The sequence below is a fragment of the Epinephelus moara genome, chromosome 20 (assembly GCF_006386435.1).
Source record: "Epinephelus moara isolate mb chromosome 20, YSFRI_EMoa_1.0, whole genome shotgun sequence".
Taxonomy (NCBI): Eukaryota; Metazoa; Chordata; class Actinopteri; order Perciformes; family Serranidae; genus Epinephelus; species Epinephelus moara.
Genome location: NC_065525.1, coordinates 35,918,175 through 35,939,494, shown reverse-complemented (window position 1 = coordinate 35,939,494; position 21,320 = coordinate 35,918,175). Strand labels below are relative to the sequence as shown.

Here is a 21,320-nt window from a genome sequence, read left to right as displayed (position 1 = left end):
ATAACAGGACTGTTTGCGGTGGAAACACTAGGGTCTAGCATGTCTGAAGGGTTAGTTTTGGTGGAAATGGGGCTAAAGTCAGCTTAGGTGGTCCTTTAATGTGGCCCAGGACGCAATAGCGTTCACACAGCAGAAACAATGTGGCCATATGTCACCCAGACCACCTCTGAATGTGGTCAGAGCGACTGTATTTCAAGACACATTTGATGCATTCACAACTGTACTTAGAGCAGTCAACATGCAATCCAGTCACCCAGGACGCATGATAACATCAGATGTAAACGGGGCCAAAGAGCCTAAAACAGACATGAGCTAGTATCAGCATTCTAGCAACTCATATTTAACAGATTAAGCTCGGAAGTCTTAACAGGAAACCCACTAATGTCAGATTAAATTTGTTTTTGACGCAACTGCACATTAAAAATAAAACATTCTTAGTCCATCAGCTCAATCACATGTCAATTTCACGTCACATGCTGTGTTAAAAGATCCATAAACATGCAAACCTGCTTTAAAAGACAAGTTGAATAGAAGAAACTGAGACAAATAAAAGCTGCTGATAGGCTTTGATTACAAATTAATTAATACAGGAAACATGAACATTAATATAAAAAAAACCCAGTTACATTCAGATCAATATGTTTACACAGATGAAGCAGGTTACATGAACATTTTCTATCTGACAGTGATACATTTGTGTTTGCATCCTGTTTAGGATCGTTGCGGTGTCTCCTCCCATCATGAAAATGACCAACATGATATCTCCAAAGTGAAACTGGTGAGTAAGAAATAATCAGGCTCATATCCAAACTGTCAGATTTTGTAATATGCCATTTAATTGTAACAAAAACAGTAGTTGGGCAGTTATTCATATTAATACCATTTAAGATCAGAATTAATTTGCCAGTGTAGATTTAGCAACAATTTACATCTTTAACTCATCTACAGTCTCCTCCTACGGATCAGGACATGTTGAAAACTATATCATCAAACAGAGCAATTCATAACTGATTCTTCCAGTTTAAGGTTGAAATAATCTGTATTTGGTAGTTTTGGCAAACAAAAAAGGCACTATTGTTTTAGCTGTAGTGGAAATAATTCCTCATCTTGAAACTTGCTCTTCATTAATTGCATATCTGATGAGAGATGCAGACGCCCACAAGGAAACAACTAACAATGCGACTGGACACAGGTTTCTCAGTCATTTCTACTCGTTTAAAATAAAATAGCTTTTTATAATTATTGTCAGAAAACTAGCCAAAACTGATCATTGTCCATAGTGAAACCAAAAGCACTGCCATTAGCAAAGCCATGAGCCCGTCCTGCATAACTCAAGGTATTTTACCAGCTTGAACCTAAAGTTAAGATTCATGCAGTGCACGTCTGGCATAATATATATTAATATATACATTTTTAAAAGTTATTTGACTGCTGACAGAAGACACTTTGAATTGCAGGATTTGGATCATCATCACATAGTAGTACACACAACCTGAGGAATTATTTGAAACAATCATCTCTTGTCACAGACTTCAACAGCAGTTGGGGCTAACTGATGTAATGCAATCAAATGAAAATGTAAATACAGTTAAGTATTACTTTAAATGCCTTTATGTGGTAAAAGTCAAACACCCAAGATGGGCATGTTCATTGTTCAAAATCTGTTCTAGTTTGTTTAAAAAAATCCTGATGATTTTTTATTTCAAAGCTGCTGTTCAATCAAGACATATTAACCTCATAGGGTTTTATCAGAGATCAAGAGCCTCGTGAAAGTCGCTAGCTTTGACAATTTTGGAGAAAATTAAATGTTTGGACTGACTGAATTAAACATGAACTCACCCCAACCCTGACACTACAGGTTAGTATTTCAGACGGTAAGTTAGGTCAAATCTCATCACTGGTAGTCGCATAAGTGCATTTGCTCATAGATTAATGTGGGGTCTGCCCCCTGGTGGAAATGTAAGGCATCACATCTTGGAGGAGGCGGCGATGGCCGAGGCTCCTGGACGGCTGTAAACACGCACATTTGTGTTCTGAGAAAGACAAAGTGAAAAAATATGGCATTAGAGATTTAAACGTAGAGAATATGAACTGCATAGTCAACAATTAACTGGTGACATAATACAAAAGAAAAACACACAAAAACCCTGATCATAAAACTGGTCCTCTGAGCAAAGTGCACGCTGTCAGTCAAAGTAAAACATGATGCAATCCTATGACAGACTGCTGCATGATCAAATTACACAAACCTCTTTTCAAGCACAAGTGTTAAACTACCTCACAAATGAGGACAAGGAGTTGTAACTATTGCTGGCATATGATGTTTAAGACGTGTTATGGAAGACTTTACGAAATATTTTTATGACATTCTATACCATGACTTTATATGAAATATTTTGAGGTACTGCACTGTGACTTTGAAATATTTTATGGCATACTATATCATGATATTTTTATGACATAGTATGCCTTTTTTTTAAAAGAATTTATGTCATGCTATACTATAACAATGCTATGACACTTTTTTAATGGCATACTATTTTACGATTTTTTTATCACATGAAATTTTTATCGCATACTATACAATATCAAATTTTTAACATTTTTTAATGACATGGCATGATTTTTTTTTGTAAACATTTATACTTTGACGTTTTCATGACATACTATCACCTTTTCATGGCCTACCATAGTATAATTTTGTTTTTCAATAAAAATTTATATGACCTACTATACTGTGACATTTTGTATGTCTGTTACATTTATAAGGCATACATTATTATTAAAAGACACACTATACTACTAATTTAAAATTTTAAAAAATGAGGTGCTTTACTCACTTTTGAAATTTTTTGACATACTAACTTTGACATTTTCTGGCAATTTTAATGGCATACTAGTATGACCTCTTTTAGAAACATTTATATGACCTACTATACTATGACATTTTGCATGTCATATTAAACTTACATTTTTAAGGCATACTTAATAATTATGAACATTTTTGAGACATACTATAAGTTTATTTTGTTTATAAAAATATTTTAACATACTATACTCACTTTCTTACAGCATACTATATTTAGAGGTTTTTTTTTTTGTTTTTTTTTACATACTATGACCTTTTTATGGCATACTTTACTGTTACATTTTTTAATGATTGTTTATGGTATGCTATACTATGATTTTTTTTGGTATACTACATAGTATGACTTTTCTTTAAAAATAAAAATGTATATGGCATGCTCTGCTGTTATTTTGCAGGTCATACCAAAGGCATACTTTATCATGAAAGTTTTTGTGACATAAGAGGTTGTTTTTTTTTTAATAAAATGTGTGCTTTATTTTGAAATTTGATACTATACTGACCCTTTTTCTTTTTTTTTTAAATAAAAATGTACATGACATGCTATGCCATTTCTTTATGGTTTACTATTACTTTTTCATGTCATACCCTCAGTTTTTTTTCTCTTAAAAATAAAATTTATGACATGCTTTTATACTATGACATTTTTATGGCGTACATATAGTATGCTGTAAGAAAGTGAGTATGGTATGTAAAAATATTTTATAAAAAAAAAAAATCATAGTATGTCAAAATTTTTCATGATAAAGTATGCCTTAAAAATGTAATAGTTTAGGGGCGTCGGTGGCTTAGTGGTAGAGCAGGCGCCCCATGTACAAGGCTGTTGCCGCAGCGGCCTGGGTTCCAGTCGAGCCTGTGGTGCTTTGCTGCATGTCATCCCCCCTCTCTCTCCCCCTTTCACACTTAACTGTCCTGTCCATTAAAGGCAAAAAATGCCCTAAAAAAAAAAAAGTAGTAAATAGTTTAATGACATACAAAATGTCATAGTAGCATGTCATAACTTTTTATAGAAAAGGTCTTACTAGTATGTACGAAAAATGTCACAGTATAGTATGTAAAGTATGTCATTAAAAAGTCATACTATTGCATGCCATATTTTTAATAATATAAGTTGCCATGAAAAAGGTAATAGTATACTAAAAAAGTCAAAGTATCGCATATCATATTATAGTATGCCAGAAAATGTAATAGCATAGTATCAAATTTCAAAATAAAGCATGCTGTAAAAAGTATGTAAACACATTTTATACAAAAAAAATACAAAAATGTTCATAATGAAGTATGTCTTAAAATGTAATAGTTTAGTATGACATACAAAATAACGTAGTATAGTATGCCATATACATTTTTAAGGCATACTTTGTTATGAATGTGACCTACTTTTTATATAATATTTTACATACCATATCCACTTTCTTACTGCATACTATACTTAGTGTGTTTTAATTTTATTTACATACTGCTGTGACATTTTCTGGTTAATGTTTATTAACATACAAGTATGACTTTTCTTTAGGACATTTTTATGGTATCGTATAAGGCTGGGCGATCATACGATCTCAATTATCAGCATGGGACGTTTTGAATCGATGTCACATAACAAAAGTAAGCGCAACAACAGCATATCAGAGTCTGCCCGCTACCGTATGCCATGCAGGCAGGATACGCCCACTTCTCATTGTAAGCGTGACTACAGTTGTGATGGGAAAAAGGAGAAAAAATGAGTGAAACTGAAATCGAGGACAGCTAAAATAATGCAGAACGTGAAAGCGACATCACTATATCAACCGAAGATATTGTTGGAAAAAAGAGATAACGCGACGTCAGTTGTGTGGAAGTGGTTTGGATAACGTTACCTCAAAAGTAACAAGGAGCATAGAAGCCGGTCTGCAAAATATGCCGGCGGTTGGTACCAACCAGGTCGGGAAACACCACAAACCTTTTCAATCACCTGAGACGGCACCATCCCAGTGACCACACAGAGAGTCTAACTATGCGGCCTCAAGTTTCCCCGACTCCACACACAGCCTAGCAAGACCTCTTCATCTGCTGTTACCGTCGCTAGCGGCAGCTTAGCAAAACAACAGTCTATCCAGTCGTGTTTTGCAGCCATTACCCCATATGAGAAGCATTTAAAGCGGTAAGTTTATATACAATGTTTCAATAAGTTAAAGCCTCTATTTGACATTGCTTCTCGTTCTTTGAGTTTACATATGGCTAAAGGGGAAAAAACAACCATAAACGGACAGCATGATTAGTGTTGCGTTCAAGGTCCCCCCAAAAAACGGGAGGAAAAAAAGGCTGAATATTCTTCTTCTTTTTTTCACAATCGAATTCCAAGGTTTTTTTGGAAGGTCTTTAAAAAGTTATTGAAATTAACCTCAGGATTCCGGCATATACCCTGTAAAAACATTTTGTTCAATATTGGAAAAGCATATTATTAAGTTTCAATGAATCTCTTCTTTCTTCAAGCTCCAATCAGGATGCTCCCCGAACTGGCAGAATCAGCAAAAACTACATATCCTGATAACATTTTTAGCCATATCGCATGCTATACTGTTATTTTGCATGTCATACTAAACTATTACATTTTTAAGACACTTTATCATGTAAACTTTTGACATACAAGTTTTTTTGTTTGTTTTTTTAATGTGTTTACATACCATTCACTTTTTTACAGCATGCTTTTTTTCCAAAATTTTTGATACTATGACTTTTTTTGGCATTTTTATGGCATACTATAGTATAACCTTTTTTTTTATAAAATATTATATGACATGCTTTACTATGACTTATGGCATACCATAGTATGACTCTTATTTTTATTTTTTTATTTTAATAAAAATGTATATTTGTATTACTTACAAACCCAATATCTAAAGAATGCCATGAGTAAATTTCAAATTTGGCACATACTTCCACTTGGACTCAAGGATGAACTGCTTAAAGTTTGGTGGTCAAGGTCACTGTGACCTTGTCCGTCTTATTCTTGTAAAAGCCATATTTCAAGAAAACATTGAGGGATTTTTTTTAAATTTTGGTTGTCAATCGTCAAGGTCAAACTGACCATGTGTCCATCTCATTCTCTTCAAAGTAGTGTCTCAAAAAGACCTTGAGGGAATTTTCAAGTGAAAATTTGTGCCAAATTTGAGAAATCAACGATGAACTGATTACATTTTGGTGGTCAAAACTTATCGCTTCATTATTAAGTTCAAGTGGACATAAATCAACTGGATACAATTTGCTGCAATAAATATGATTGAGGTGAGATGAACAGACTGAAAACATCTTATTAGATAACACAGATGTTGAATAAAGTCTTCCTTGTGGGACTCAATTTACAGCTTAAAGGTAATAAATCGCAATATATTCTAATATTTGTTTTCACATCACAACATGTTTAAATTTGCAATAATGTTTTATTGTGGTGCACACCCTGAGTATATAGTAGCCTGTTAACAAAGAGTTTAAGTGTGTGTTACTGGTTTGCATGTATTACCGATATTACTCTTTGTAATAAACCTTGCACTGGGTTAGTCACCAAATTCATTCTCTTGAGGTGTTCCCACCCTGTCTTTCTAAATTATGTTGCCTTATTACTATCAATACATTAGATGTAAGTTCAGTTAAGGTGTGTTTCTAATGTAACCAGTTGGAAACTCAAAGCGGTGATGAGGTCTTTAAATCAATGGGAGGGGCATTGAAGGTATTCAGTTTAACTTGAGGATCCCAGCATACACCCTGACTTAACCCTAGATGGAAACATTTTGTCAGACTGGATTGGTACTGTGTTTACCTTTTGGGCCTCTGCGTTGTACTTGTTGAGAAGGGCCTGAACCCGGCTTCCATAGTCTGGATGGACTGCTTTCAAGTTCTCAACCTGCATGAAGAACCAGACAATGAGACTTAATGGCCCTTTGCATATTTTTTCAATCAGCTTCTTACCATAAGAAAACTAGTATCTGCCAAAGTTAGAGCCATTTTGTTACTTCTCATGAGAGATTTCTGTTTTTCTTTTATTCTCTGTGGTCCTCCTGCTGGTTTAAAGTGGGCTGGGCTCTTTCAGAAAAAGGTGATGTCAGGACTTAGCAACATCTGATGACAGGAAGTTGGTTGTTTGGACTGTGTGGGTGCGATCTGATCAAATTACAGGGTTCCTACACATTTGGAATTTCAAAATTCCATACTTTTCCATACCCTAATTTCCAGACTTCTCTGCGTTTTTTTTTTGGTTTTTTTTCAGAGAATATGCGACATCTGAGTAAATATATCAGTGTATCATATTTCACATCATATTTAATTATTCTTAATAGGCGATTGTAGCCAAGTACCATAATGGCATGCAAATAAAAACTCAGTAAGTTCAATGTCTGGGCTGAGGCAAAAAGGTTGGGACTCTGGGTGCAAGCGATGCAGTAACGAGACATCAGTGTTTTTTCCTTTCATGTGGCTCAGAATCGCCTTCTCCCCCGTGTTGGCGATGTCAAACGATTTCACACAAAGTTTGCATCTAGCTCTGTGTGTGAATTGGGAATCCTTGGCCAACCAGTATTTATATACGGTATTGTCAAGCCATCCATCCAAAAACTTGCATCTACCCATTGTGAACCACGTGAAACTCGTCTTCTTGTCGAAGGTGCAGTGTTGGAGTGAAACTTGATACCTGGGGGGCTGGAGGAGGGTCATGGGGCAGCGGACTGGACATACCACTTGTCAATCAGGTAAAAGGGGCGGTATGTTTTCTGAGACGTTTGCTCTCACACAAACTGTGCTTGGCCCGGCATAAAACACGATCCGGATTGATTAAATTATTTTTGGAAATAACTAATTTTCTATTTTAGAAAACAATATTTTAGAACAGTGGTAATAGTCTGGAAACATAAATATTTTTCCATACTTTATTTTTCATTTTCCATACTTTTTAATACCTGGAAATTGATCAAATTTATTTCCATACTTGCGTAGGAACCCTGAAATTAGCAGTTTTTAATGGTTAAACTACTGAAAAATACATATGTCCAGGTATTATTTGCTAACTGATGGCTTTAATTCTTAAGTGTTGCTCTGTAACAGATAACTACAAATGCAACCAAGTTTTCAGGGGTTTTAAAACTTGTAGGTTGACATGATTTCTAACATTTGGTGGATCATTTTTCTGCAAAGTGAAACACTGTAATGGGACCACAGGGCACAATGACGCACAAGCTCTTCACAGGAAATTTTACCCACTTCTACATAAAGCCACGGGGGGGGGTAGGGTTGGTGTTGGTGTTGCTGTGGTCTGTCAACGGTAAGGACATGTGAGGAAGGCATGACAGAAAAAAAACCTGATACTCATTTTAACATCTCTGCTAGTTGGCTGTGTGCTACTATATTGAATCTGAACCAGATTTGGTTACTGTGCTTCTGTTGAAACATTTGCTTTAAAACACTTTTTCTATCACAGCAATGCAGACGATACTCCAAACTTTCCATGTCGCTCTGCCCTGACTACTTCCATCCATTTGAAAAGCTGATTCAATGCAGTGACCTGACTGAAAACTATATTAATGTATGTATTAGAATGAACCTATGTATGCCGACTTTCGCCAACCCACCAGGGACAAAACCAAACTCATATACAGTATATAGAGTATTATATAATACTACACTATATATTGCTAATCCTGCTTGTACAATATAAACAGCCAAACTTTTGCGGTTGTCTAAAGAAATGCTCACTGTTGTGAGAATGAGATTAAAGATCAGTGAAGACTGATTTAGTTACTCTGTGCCATGCTTGTGGAACAAATTACCATTGGATCTAAGGTGTTTCCCAACCCACCCCATTATTTTGTGCTGCCCTCCAGTGTGTTTGTTTATCAGAATTATCTCTTAAGTTTTAATTTGTGCTCTTTTACTCAGTCTCTTAAAAATTAGTTTTAAGTCCAATAAAGTTTGTGAAGCACTCTGAAGCTGCCTCTTGTCTGAATTACATTTGCCTTGTCTTGTGCCCACACGTTTCCTGAGCGCAGGCTCACCAGTACTTTTTTACAAAAGCTACATCCTGAGTTTTCATCATGTCTGACATCTCTTAGTACGTGACAGTTCATTATTTTATGCAATTAACATGTCAAAGAAGATGTCAACTGATTCAAATAGTGAATATCCCAGTTTCAGAAAACTCTTCACATGGTATTTCAGTCAAAATTTCAACGGCACAGCCTCACAGACTGTGAGGCTATAAAGGTGATGTGGACTCACCATGCGTTTTTGGATGAAGAGCTGGGCTCCTTTCAGGGCCCCTGCCATGTTTTGGCAAAGTCTCTGGCGCTCCTCTTCGTTCAGCACCTGGGTGTAGAAGGCACGGACCTGCAATAACACACACATAAGAGGTTGACAGCTGGGTCAAAGTAGATCACATCAAAATAAGATTAATTTTAAGTGCATTTTATACAGGAAGTGCAGTTTAAAAGGAACAGTAATGAAATCTGTGACCCTATTTCAAGAAACCAATGAGTTCCCTGCAAATATAATAAGTAGCAGTACAAATCGGACTTACTGCCTGTACACCTAGACATGTGGATGAGAATTACTTTGTTTGCATTACTGTATTTTAACTGTGACAAAGTAATTGATCATTAAGTTGAAGCAGTATTAAGACATTTTAATGGACAGAGGAACAACCTGTAAACACAGCTGCTGTGGCAAACAAGTTTGCATACAGTTGCTTATTTATACATCAAGTGAAAACCATGCAACATTAGCATTAATTTTGAGTTATGTGTCTGATTCGATCTCCTCTTGAGAAAAATATCTGGCCCTTTAGCTGCTTAAATGCTCCACCCTGTTAACCAGCTAGTAGCTAACTTTGTCTCTGCCATTTCGTACAGGACAGGAAGTGTGCAGTGGGTTTCACAGAGCTTTTTCTGTTGAAAACCACACTGATGGGAGCAGTGAACAACATAGCTGCAGACCACAAAACCAGACATATTCATTGATTGAGGCTGCAACTCTTTGCAGAGCTCAGGGGAGCTGCAGATAGGTCTGTAGATTTTGGTTCTACGAGTGACACCTTTCACAGAGGCTTATAAATAAAATTAAAGGTTTGGGGGTGAAAAACAAACAAGACATGTTAAGCTCATAGCTATACATTGATAAACATAATTTACTGCGTATCTGTACAACTAGAGAAGAGTTGATGGTTTGAGTGACAGACTTTTATAACTTTCCAGAGGTTTTAGGTTGTGTTCCCACAGTTTGTTTTTTGCTATTCGACAAAATTGTTATGAATTTTTGTGAAATATATATTAGTTTCAAATTATAGGACAGCCGTTTAGGAACGTAATCAGAAAGGAAGTAAACAAACAAAAAAAAAATACTAGCAAAACAACGGACTACCTGTCCTCCTGGTGACCATAATGTTCTGACACATTTAAGTACAGTTCTGTGAATTAACGTATTTACCAGACAAATCCGAGACACGTTAAGCCCTTGTGGGGACAAATGGCTTGCCCTACAAAAGTGTGATGTAATCTTTACCTGTGTGACATTATCTTCATCTGCACTGTTGTAGCGTGCCACATCAGGAGACACCTTGAACTTGGACTCCATAAACTGAGGCTGTGTATCTGGGGCACTGAAGCTGTTGGGATAGTAGTTTGGAGCTCCACCTAGAGGCCACACAGACCAAACACTGGTGAGTTGGGTAAGAGGAACAAATGCTCTAAACTAAAGTAACAGATGACAAAAACAAAATGTTACTTAAATCTGATCAGTGCATACAATGACAACATGATGCCAGTCACTTAGGCTTACAATACAGCGTGCTGTATAGTAAGAACGTTTTTCCAGGTGTTTGTTACGATGTAGAGGACTCTGGGTAGTTTTTATATATATATTCAACACAGTTAAGATTAAAATAAAATAAAAAAAAAAACAGTTTCAGCCTGACAGGAAGGTAGCATACAATGGAACAATGGCTGATAACCACTGAATAAATCTTATTAATGGAAAAACAAATCAATATCTCGAGACTACAAAAAGTAGGATTCTTTTATTTTATTTTTTTATGTGTATTTATATGAAACAGTTGAAGTCCAGGGATCCAAAATGATTTTCAGACTTTTCAGATTAAGTTAACTCAAATCAAATCAAATAAATCCATCAACAGGACTGTATACATGACGGAAATGTTTTAAATTAATTTACCAAACTGTCCGTTTTGCTTTTGTTTTACTGTCATTGTTTGATGATGCAAATATTTTGCCAATAAAAGATCTAAGTGGGGGGAAAAAACATTCTCACTCCTGTTTATTTGTCATGAGGGAGGCTTTGTGAAATAATGAACCACTATGACAGAGTAGTACTGATTATGGGTCATTGTGTCTGAGCATTTGATACAGTGCAAATAGTGACATCTGTTGGGCAACCCTTGGTACTGCATTTGGTGGTGGATGTATGTTTTGTTTCAGGTGAGGTGTCCCACTAATGCCAGAAAACATTGGGTTTTGCCAAAACTACATTACTGTATGGACATTAAGTTGTATAAACTACAATAAGTTATTCTACAGATAATACAAGATGAACTGTTGAGCCACAAAACCCACATCTATTAAACACATGCACATAGAAACACATACACAGGCACAGAAATAGACCTACAAGCTGGACTATGACCTACCTTGGTTGTCAAACATGCACATGGGACCATCACGCTGGTAGTTGGTCACACGGGCCCTGAAGGGGCAGTTGACAGGAATCTGCAGATAGTTGGCTCCCAGCCGGTGTCGATGTGTGTCTGGGTAGGAGAAGAGACGACCCTAGACAAAGACACAGGAGATACACAACACAGAACAATGTTACACTGCAGGTCTCTGTGCTGCCAAAGACAGCGGAAACTCTAAGCACTTTTTTGAGCAGTTTATTCACAGCATTTAGCCCAGCTTTACTTCTGCTGGAAGAGAACGGAAACATCCAAACTTGTGTGAACATGCTCTTTACCAGAACACCATAGAGATGGACTGGGACATCACAGTTGTTTAAAGTTACAGGGACCATGGATTGTGTTTTTAGTGACCAAATAAGAGCTTTAACTTATCAAAATGATTTGCAGTGTCGTCCACGTCAAGACAGCAAACTATGCCATTTATTAACTTTATTCAAATCTGACTGAAAAAACATGCTGAGAGAATGTGTGTTGTGGCGTTACCTGCAGCATCTTGTCGGGGCTCGGCTCGATGCCAGGTGGCATGTTGCTGGGGTCAAAGGCCAGCTGCTCCACCTCTGCAAAGTAGTTGACTGGGTTCCTGTTCAGTACCAGTTTGCCCACAGGGATCAAAGGGTATTCTTTATGTGACCAAACCTACATGAGACAACATGCAACATCCATTAGTTGAAAGATACTGTACACTGCTGCAGGATGGACACAACAAAGGAGTGACACACCCAGGAAAGTATGTATGTTTACATCACCTCATTTCTATAATAAACAGATATTCAAAACTAGTCATCTGATGTCAGCTTCTGCATGAACACTGACTGCTTTCATTAGTTGGACAGTTAAAATAACAATTTTGTAAATCCAAAGCAAAGTGGTATAAGAATGAGGCTGCCAGGATCACATATTCCTAATGCACATTTTACAGCAGCCCCGGGAGATGAGCTGTTCATCAACAAACACCTATTATATCACCTTATAAAATGTGGAGCTACACCATACTACACTGAGTGCCTGAATTTTTTTCGGAATTGTCTTTACCAGGTTACTGCACTAGAGTGATAAAAACTTTTCTCCTGGTTGGAATTAAATTTGGAGGGCTTCTCTAACTTGGTTGACTGATCAGTGGTCGACAAATGCATTTTTAGTCAATTCTTTTTTTTCTATTTATTAATAGATACTCGCTTTCATTCCTGTGACAACACAACAATATTCCCAATATGCTTTTGTGTTAATATCAATTAACCTTATAACAATTAGTTCTCTTAAGCCCAATTTCCACTGAGCAGTACGGTACAGTTCAGTTTCCACTGTGAAAAGTTGTGGATGGAACCGTTCTGTACTGTCCCCATTTTTGGTCCCCCCTCTGTTGAGGTACCCAGCTCTGCTCTGCTAGTGCACCCAAAAATGAAAATTCAGCCATTATCTACTCACCTATATGCAGATGAAGGCTCAGGTGAAGTTTTAGAGTCTTCACATCACTTACGGAGATCCAAGGGGAGAGGGGGTAGCAGCACAACTCCACCTAATGGAGGCTGACGGCGCCCCAGATTCAAACGTCCAAAAACACATAATTGAAACCACAAAATCCATCCGTAGTGATCCAAGTGTCCTGAAGCCCCGACATGTTTGTTTTTAGCCTCATTGTAGCCTGTAGCTCTAACTGCCTCTCTGTACTTGGTGCTCAAGTGTGCGCGCTTGCGCGCGAGACCAGCGAAAGCACGTGAACACACATGAACACAGTGCCCATGTCTCACAGTCTCGCGCAAGCGGGCACACGTGAATGTGGTGCACAGAGAGGCAGTCAGAGCTACAGGCTACAATGAGGCTAAAAACAGAGTTCAAATGACGTTTTTCCAAACAACTTTCGTCAGGGCTTCAGGACACTTGGATCACTACGGACGAGCAGTATGGAGATATTTTGTGGTTTCAATTATGTGTTTTTGGACGTTTGAATCTGGGGCGCCGTCAGCCTCCATTAGGTGGAGTTGTGTTGCTACCCCCTCTCCTCTCGGATCTCCGCAAGTGACGTGAGGACTCTGAAACTTCACCTGAGCCTCCCTCGGCATATGGGTGAGTAGATAATGGCTGAATTTTCATTTTTGGGTGCACTATCCCTTTAATTTCAACTGGGTTATGTGAACTGCACATATCTCAATCCATACTCGGAGAAACAAAAAGTGTTGTGGTGTGTCGTTACTGTGGGCTGCAGCAACACTAAACCCCTGAGGGACTCAACTTTATGACCCAGTTTGTTCTGCTGTGGAGAGATGTGGTACCTTGGTAAGATCGAAGGGGTTGAACTGGAACTTCTCAGCCTGCTCAAAGGTCATGACCTGGATGTAGAAGGTCCAGGATGGGAAGTTGCCATTGGCAATGGCGTTGAACAGGTCTCCAATGGCATAATCTGGGTTGGTGGAAGCCAGGCGGTCTGCCTCTTCTACTGTCAGATTCTTTATTCCTTGATCAGTCTTAAAAAAAAAACATGACATATGACATAAATAAGCAATTCCAAAATTCCAGGAGGTGGATGTAAGTTAAACCTGGGCTTAAACAGACCTTGTAGTGGAACTTGCAGTAGAAACGCTTGCCAGCGGCATTCACCAGTTTGAAGGTGTGAGAGCCGTAGCCGTTCATGTGGCGGTGGCCATCAGGCAAACCTCGATCACTGAACAAGAAAGACACCTGCATGGAGGAGAGGGGACAGAAGATACAAAATAATGACATGTCCTGCAAAGTTTTTGGTGCCAACCACTGATGATGTAAACCATACAAATGCAACAAGGCCAATATCAGTACACGACAACACTACATTACTTTAAAATGTTCCTTTTCTAATTATTCCTCTGTACGATCAACTACAATCTGTCTTCAAAAGAAGCCTCAGGCTCGGCAGCAGCTACCTGATGCAGACTCTCTGGCCTCAGGCTCCAGAAGTCCCACACCATGTCAGGGTCTTTCATGTGGGTTTGGGGATTGCGCTTCTGAGAGTGGATGAAGGACGGGAACTGCATGAGGAAATGGGGACAGGTCAATGTGATGCGTTGTACACCTGATCCATATGAAAGAGTAGCTTCAATATCTTTCAACCTGGACCCTATTTTCCCACATTCTTGTGTCTCAGCAACTAATGGTAACTACAATCTTTGAAATTGGTCGAGTATTGAGCAAGAGTGCAGCAAATAAGGCTGTAATGTAACCTCTCGGGGCGTCTGTGCACCATCAGTGTGCGTCCACTAAAGAGTTTGCCACCAGCATGCTCAGATTATTATTCTATGTGTCTGACAACATTATAGAAGGGACTCCTACTATGACAGGCCTTGTGAAAAAGTAAGATCCTTTTTGTTTCACCAGAACCAGCCCTGAAGTCCCTATCACCAAACACACCAGACTCCATTTGAATGAACAGTAATTTTAGCATGTATACAGCCAGTAAGTCTTTAAATCCAGCTGGGTGAATAAAGGGTTTATTTCAAATAAACTGGAGTTGGTGATGGCTGGAAGAGTAAAAAGTCGAAGCAAGACGCTTTGTGAGTTTTATTTTGTTTCTGCCAACTTTAAAAGAAGTGTGTTTTATGATAATAAAATGACTGTTTATTTAAAATGGAGCCTGGTGAGTTTGGTGATGGCAATTTTCAGGCTGTGTCTAGTAAAACAAAAAGACATTACATTACATTACATTTTAACAAACAGGTCAACCACTGTATGATCCTGTCAGTGGCAAAAACAAGCAGTTTTATGGCGAATGGCTTGCACTTGTATAGCGCTTTTCTCGTCTTCCGCACACGACATGTCACATTCACCCATGAACACACATTCACTCACTGGTGGCTGAGGCTACCATACAAGGTGCCCCTGCCACTCAGTAACCATTCAGATGCTCTCACACAGAGATGGAACAGCCATCAGCAGCAACTTGGGGTTCAGTATCTTGCCCGAGGATACTTCGACACGCAGACTGGAAAAAATAAATCAATATGTTCACTGTTTTCCATGGAGACACGCAAGAAAGTTCTCCCCACACACCCAAGGCAATACAGTCAACAAACAAATGGTGACCCTATGGGTAAAGCACTCCCCTCAACTACTTCAGCTTTTGGGTCAAGTTGGGATCAATTTGGCAACTACAGCACCATTTTTGTTCACAACTGCAAGCTACAGCTCCAACTCTGACCTCTGGCTTGTTCTCCATTGCCATTGCCAACAGAGAAAATAAAAAAAAAGCATTGAACACATGGTCCAGGAGGCTGAGAAGTACAAGGCTAAAGACGACGCCCAGCGTGTCGAGGTGTCTGCTAAGAATGGTCTGGAGTCATATGCTTTCAACATGAAGTCAGCTGTGGAGGATGAAAAGCTTGCTGGCAAGATCAGTGACGACAACTGGAGTCAGTGAATGTAAATCCACTATGTCGTATGCTCTGAGTGGATACATTTCAGCCAATTTTACAGTGGTCAGCTGCAACACTCACTCAATACTAGACCAGTTTCACAAAACTGTTCTCTCTCTTTGTCGCTTAGACAATAAAACATATGAAAACAGGGTCCAGGTTGAAAAATACCAAATGTACCCTTTAAGGTAAACATAAAATGACATTTTTGTGATGCAATACAGGTTTGGTTTCCATGTGTGTTTGATTTTGGAGAGCATTAAACGTCTTCATGGCTGATGGAAACAGCTCTACAATCTGTTCCTTTGTTTTTTAATGACAGCCTGACTTTTTCTCTCAAACATGCAAAGTGTCCCTCCGCTCATGCACCACCCACTCACCAGCAGGGCATCCCTGATGAAGAAAATGGGGGTGTTGTTGCCCGTCAGGTCCCAGTTGCCCTCCTCGGTGTAAAATTTGACTGCAAAGCCTCTGGGATCTCGCACTGTGTCGGCTGATCCTGATTCACCAGCTGAAATAAAATGCAAATAAGAGAAAACATTTGACTCAGTGCTTTATGTCAGATTTCCACAGAACCACTGGTCTTCAAAGTAAAGTAGGGCTACAATGATTCGTCAATTAGTCAATCCACAGAAAAATATGTGTTTTTGATTATTACTGGGGTCAGAAAGACTAAAAAAAAAAGGTAAAATCTTTTCGAATGTGAGAATCTGCTGGGGAAATAACTTTTCTAAAATTCTATATAATACTTTCATTCAGGCTCTTATGACGTAATAGTTGACGAGATGTTGAAACTTTTTTTTCATTCAGTGTATAGGCTACACATTTATACAGTTGTAAAATGTAAGAATCACTTTAGGGCTACAACAATGATAAATAAAAAAAAAAGACTCAAATATTAACCTGACATGGTTATCCTTACCCACAGTGGAGAAGCGGACAGCGATAGGTGTAGTCTTGCCGACATGCTCGAACACCTTGGCCTTGCTGTAGCGAGTGATGTCATGAGTCACCTCAAAGTAACCAAACGCCCCTGCATCACCGAGAGAAAACAATGAAACATGTCATTGTTTGCTTCACATATTTCTTTCAGCTGAAACATGTCTGGTTTAAATATTTGTAGTTGACTGCACAGACTAGTCGAGTGTTATGTCGCTGTGCACTGCCAAGAATGTTGCTCCCTCCAAAGAAAGCCAACAAACAGACTTTGCCCCAAGTTTTTGACCTTGATCTGAAAAGCTTGCAAATATTAGCAGATTTGTCTGGAGCTAATCCACAAACAAGAATGACCCTCATTTGCTTTTGCATACTTTTTGTCAGTTAGTTCTGTTGACTTTGGCAGGGTAATGTCACGAGATTTGCACAAATGGCATTTCTTAAATAAGTGTGCACATGCTATCTTTTAGCTTTTTCCAATATGAATAACTAGACTGAATATTATACTTTGCTGAATGGTTAAAACACAAGTGAGACCATTATGCTCTGTAGGAGAAAAATCTCAATTCAACTGCAATCCTGTTTAAAACTAGGAACTAGCCAGGAAGTGGAACTTGAGTTGACATTATTGTCTCACAAATCTTTATCCAAAGGACATGAAGGAATTTAACCAACCAAAATGTTTGTATAATTCAGTAAGACCCCGATGATATTTAGAAAATGTGAGGTCCCCTCTTTGATTGCATTAAAAAAAACAAATCCAGTTTCTTAGAGTTTGTTGTGTTTTGTCTTTTTATTTAACATTTGTGTGTTTATTCATATACATATATTTTGGTTTGCATATTATTGTGATTTTTATACTATGAAGCTCAAAATCTGTTTGTTATTAACTCTTTGTTCAGTCTGACAAGTCCTAGTTTTCAATTTGTTTCATTGAATTAATGGCAAACAATCACTGCAGCATGAGAACCAATCCTGTCCGAGCAAAAAGTTCTTAGTCTTGCATACTTCCACAAGCATTGCATCTTAAGAATTACATATTATATCATAAAAGATACTGAATGGAGCATTTCAGCACCAATATAACACCACCCTATTCATTTGGACATATTGCCATCATTCACAGGTGCAGCCATGCCTAAAAGACAAGCCTCTACGAACACGAGCAATGTGTTTAATATAGTGTGACACAACATAAGATTTACTTATCACTTGAACTATGTATTATTATGTACTGTAGCAGGTGAAACAAGCTACTGTGTCTTTTTTGGAGTGAGAAACAATCAGAGTGATGTGATCTGCTATACAGCAATCTGCAACTTTAAACTAATGTCAGGAGGAGGCATTAAGTGTGTGTGTGCGAGTCTTCTTTCTACCCTGCTTCTTCTGCCCCCCTCACCTTGCTTGTGAAGTTTTGTGACTGCTTCTTGCATGATTGTAACGCTATTGCGCTGACAAAATCTGTCCACAGACAGACATATAAACACTAGGGATGCGTGCAATTAGTCGTCTAAATGACTAAGCATCCAACCCCTCGCTAGTTGGCACCAGAAACGTTAGTCGGTTAAACCAATTACTGCTTAATCCATGGCCAAGGCTGCTTAACTGTCATGCAGCCGCCCGCCACTAGTGGGTGCTACAGAGCCGTCAGACAGCAGTCCCCCTAAAATCCGACATGGTTGTGAGTAAAGGAATCAAAGGGCTCTTAATGCACACTATATTTTTGGGACAATGTTTCAAATACTTAACTAAATTTTGACTGTTTTCTGAGTGTTTTCCCTTTTATAGACTAGTCAACTAGTCTTAATTAAAATTTTCGTTTAGTTGACAGGAAAATTAGTCGCCAGGTACATCCCTAATAAACACCTGGAAAAATACCCGAAATTGCTTCTGTGAAAGTTCCTGCTACAATTGTTGCCACCACAACCACATTTTGACATAACACACACACACACACACACACAAAAAAGATAAAAACAACACTAGCAGTTTTGACGTTGTCACAGCAGGTAACAAAACTTCTCCTTAAATGTGCAACGGCAACCTGATATAGCCAACACAGAGGTGACACAGAAGAGACTGACCAACACTCACCCGCCCCTTTGGCATGCACCACTCTCTCTGGGATACGTTCCCGGTCAAAGTGGGCCATCTCATCTGTGAAGACCACATCTTGGACCAGCAGAGGACCCCTTGGTCCTGCAGTCTGCAGGTTCAGCTTGTCTCCAACAGGATGGCCAGCCCCTGTGGTCAGTGTGTCTGGCTTCTGTTGCAAACAGAATCCACACTCAAAAAACGAACACCTTTATTTATGCAAGACATGTTCCTCCAATTACGAAGTGCTTCATGTGTGCCTGTATCACAATCTACATTTTAAATCACCTTGCAAACAAATCATTTATGATGGGTCAGAGAGCCGAAGGTGCCAACCTCTAAGGTCTTGTTTTATTGGAAACAGAAGTCAGAGATATTTAATTCATAATAATATAAAATCCAAAAGAAGCAAAATTATTTGAGAAGCCAGAACTAGCCCATATTTGCAATTTTTTCTTAAAGCAAACAATTAAAACTGTTGCAGATCCATTTCTGTCATTCAAACAATCTATTAAAACAACAAATTGTTTGATCTCTAATTAAAAAAGACAAACAATTCCTTTCTACATTGCGCTAAGACAACTACACCAATCAGCCAAAACATTAAAACCACTGGCGGGTAAAGCAAATAACACTGATCATCTTGTTACAGTGCACCCCCAGCAAGACAGTGCACCATGCCATGCCTCACAAACTGTTTAGGAATGGCCCACAAAATAAGACAAAGAGCGCAAGGCATCAACATGGCCTCCAAAATTCTCCAGATCCCAATCTGATTGAGTATTTGTGAGCCTCTTTAGATCTGACCTCCCAAGGCATTGACTCAGGACCTTCTGGGTTGGCATGTGATGTCCAGCACCAGGGCGTTAGCTGCAGATGCTTCGAGGCCTGTGGGTTGTGATTGGGGAGCCATTTTGTGTCACAGATGCTCCGTCAGATTGGGATCGGGTCGACACCTTGAGCTCTTTGTCATGTTCCCCGAGTAGTTTCTGCAGTGATGTGGCACTGTACTGCTCGGTTGGCACTGCCATCAGGGAGTGCTGTTGCAGTGACAGGTGTTTACTTGATCTGCAACAGTGTTTGGGTGGGTGGTGCATGTCAGATGGCATCTACGTGAATGCTAAGACTCAAGGTAACAAGATGATCAATGTTATTCACATTTCAGTGGTTTTAAGGCTGTGGCTGAAAATCTAGTAAGGGTATGGGCACAAGCAACTGTATAAATGCTAACTGGGTCAACCAAATCAATGTGCTCAGACCAGTTCATCTTCTTTATTATTTTCACAGCTGTAAATTATTTACATGAGGTGCACTCTGCACCTTGCCGAGGGTATGGAAGCAAGCAACTGCATGCACATTTCTGCAAGTGGCATGACACTGATACTTGCAGAGTTGCACCAGAAATACTAACTGGGAGATCATTTTATTCTCTTCGTTATTTCCACAGCTGTAAATTATCGGCAAAAGGTGCACTCTGCTCAGCATGAGTATCATTATCCCAACAGACTGCCCTGGAAGCTGCACAGCTGCTGCAAGAGCATGAATAAAGAAATACTGGCATAAATAAGTTCCAATATGTATCATGAATTGGCTGTAGGGGCGTTAGGTTCCTTCAGGTGATGGCCGCTGTTTGCTCTCATATCCTCTGGTTATATAACCGACATGGGTAAAGTTCAACCACAAACATGCCTCTGGACAATGACCTAGTTAGACGCTGTCTGCGTGGTTATTTTGTGAACGACACACGGCTGGTGCTACTTGACGTTAATTGAGGTTAGATCGACTACTTTAGCATGTACCGTTTGCAAACGGTTGTTTTCAGGCTTGTACTCAAGCTCTTTACAATAGCAACGATAATAAACGTCCCCCAGACAAACAGTTAACAGGACTAAACTCACTGTGGATCTTTTATTGACATGTTTATGAGGTTAAGTTTCGCTGTTCACAGCTAGCTCGCCCGAGATGCTAGCTTCAGGTTTTGGCTGTTGGCGTTAGCGGGTTACCCTAAACGACCTCTCACCCATTTACCCCGAGTCAGGCAGCGCTACGCAGCAAAAGCACTTGATGAAACGCAGGGTTCATACCGACCTGAAAGGCCCTGCCCTCCTTCCATGTCTTCATTTGATCGGTAGCTTTGTCCCTGTTGTCAGCCATCTCGACAGGTCAGCGCCACAGGACGGTTAGACCACAAACTCTTCGGTAGGTGTTGTGGAGAAATATGTTACCTCTGTATCCCGATATCTGGCAAAATTCTTCCTGGACTTTGCTCGATGTGGCCCCGCCCCCTCTTGTGCTCTCGTTTCTGATTGGCTGAATGAAGGAAACTGACCTACTTCTG

At 39.0% G+C, this 21,320-nt stretch overlaps 1 protein-coding gene across 1 annotated transcript; it reads right to left on the bottom strand.

Annotated features, from left to right (window-relative positions):
- Window positions 1–813: 813 nt before the first annotated feature.
- cat (catalase) lies at window positions 814–21,231 on the bottom strand. The gene is made up of 13 exons (XM_050073984.1): window positions 21,071–21,231; window positions 18,983–19,154; window positions 16,875–16,985; window positions 16,333–16,463; window positions 14,468–14,572; window positions 14,124–14,249; window positions 13,844–14,035; window positions 12,057–12,209; window positions 11,529–11,667; window positions 10,388–10,518; window positions 9,110–9,217; window positions 6,663–6,746; window positions 814–2,033 (listed from the first exon to the last, which is right to left on the bottom strand). Exons 1-13 carry the CDS (start codon window positions 21,134–21,136, stop codon window positions 1,968–1,970), a joined length of 1,584 nt encoding a protein of 527 aa, XP_049929941.1. The 5' UTR covers window positions 21,137–21,231; the 3' UTR covers window positions 814–1,967.
- Window positions 21,232–21,320: the final 89 nt, after the last annotated feature.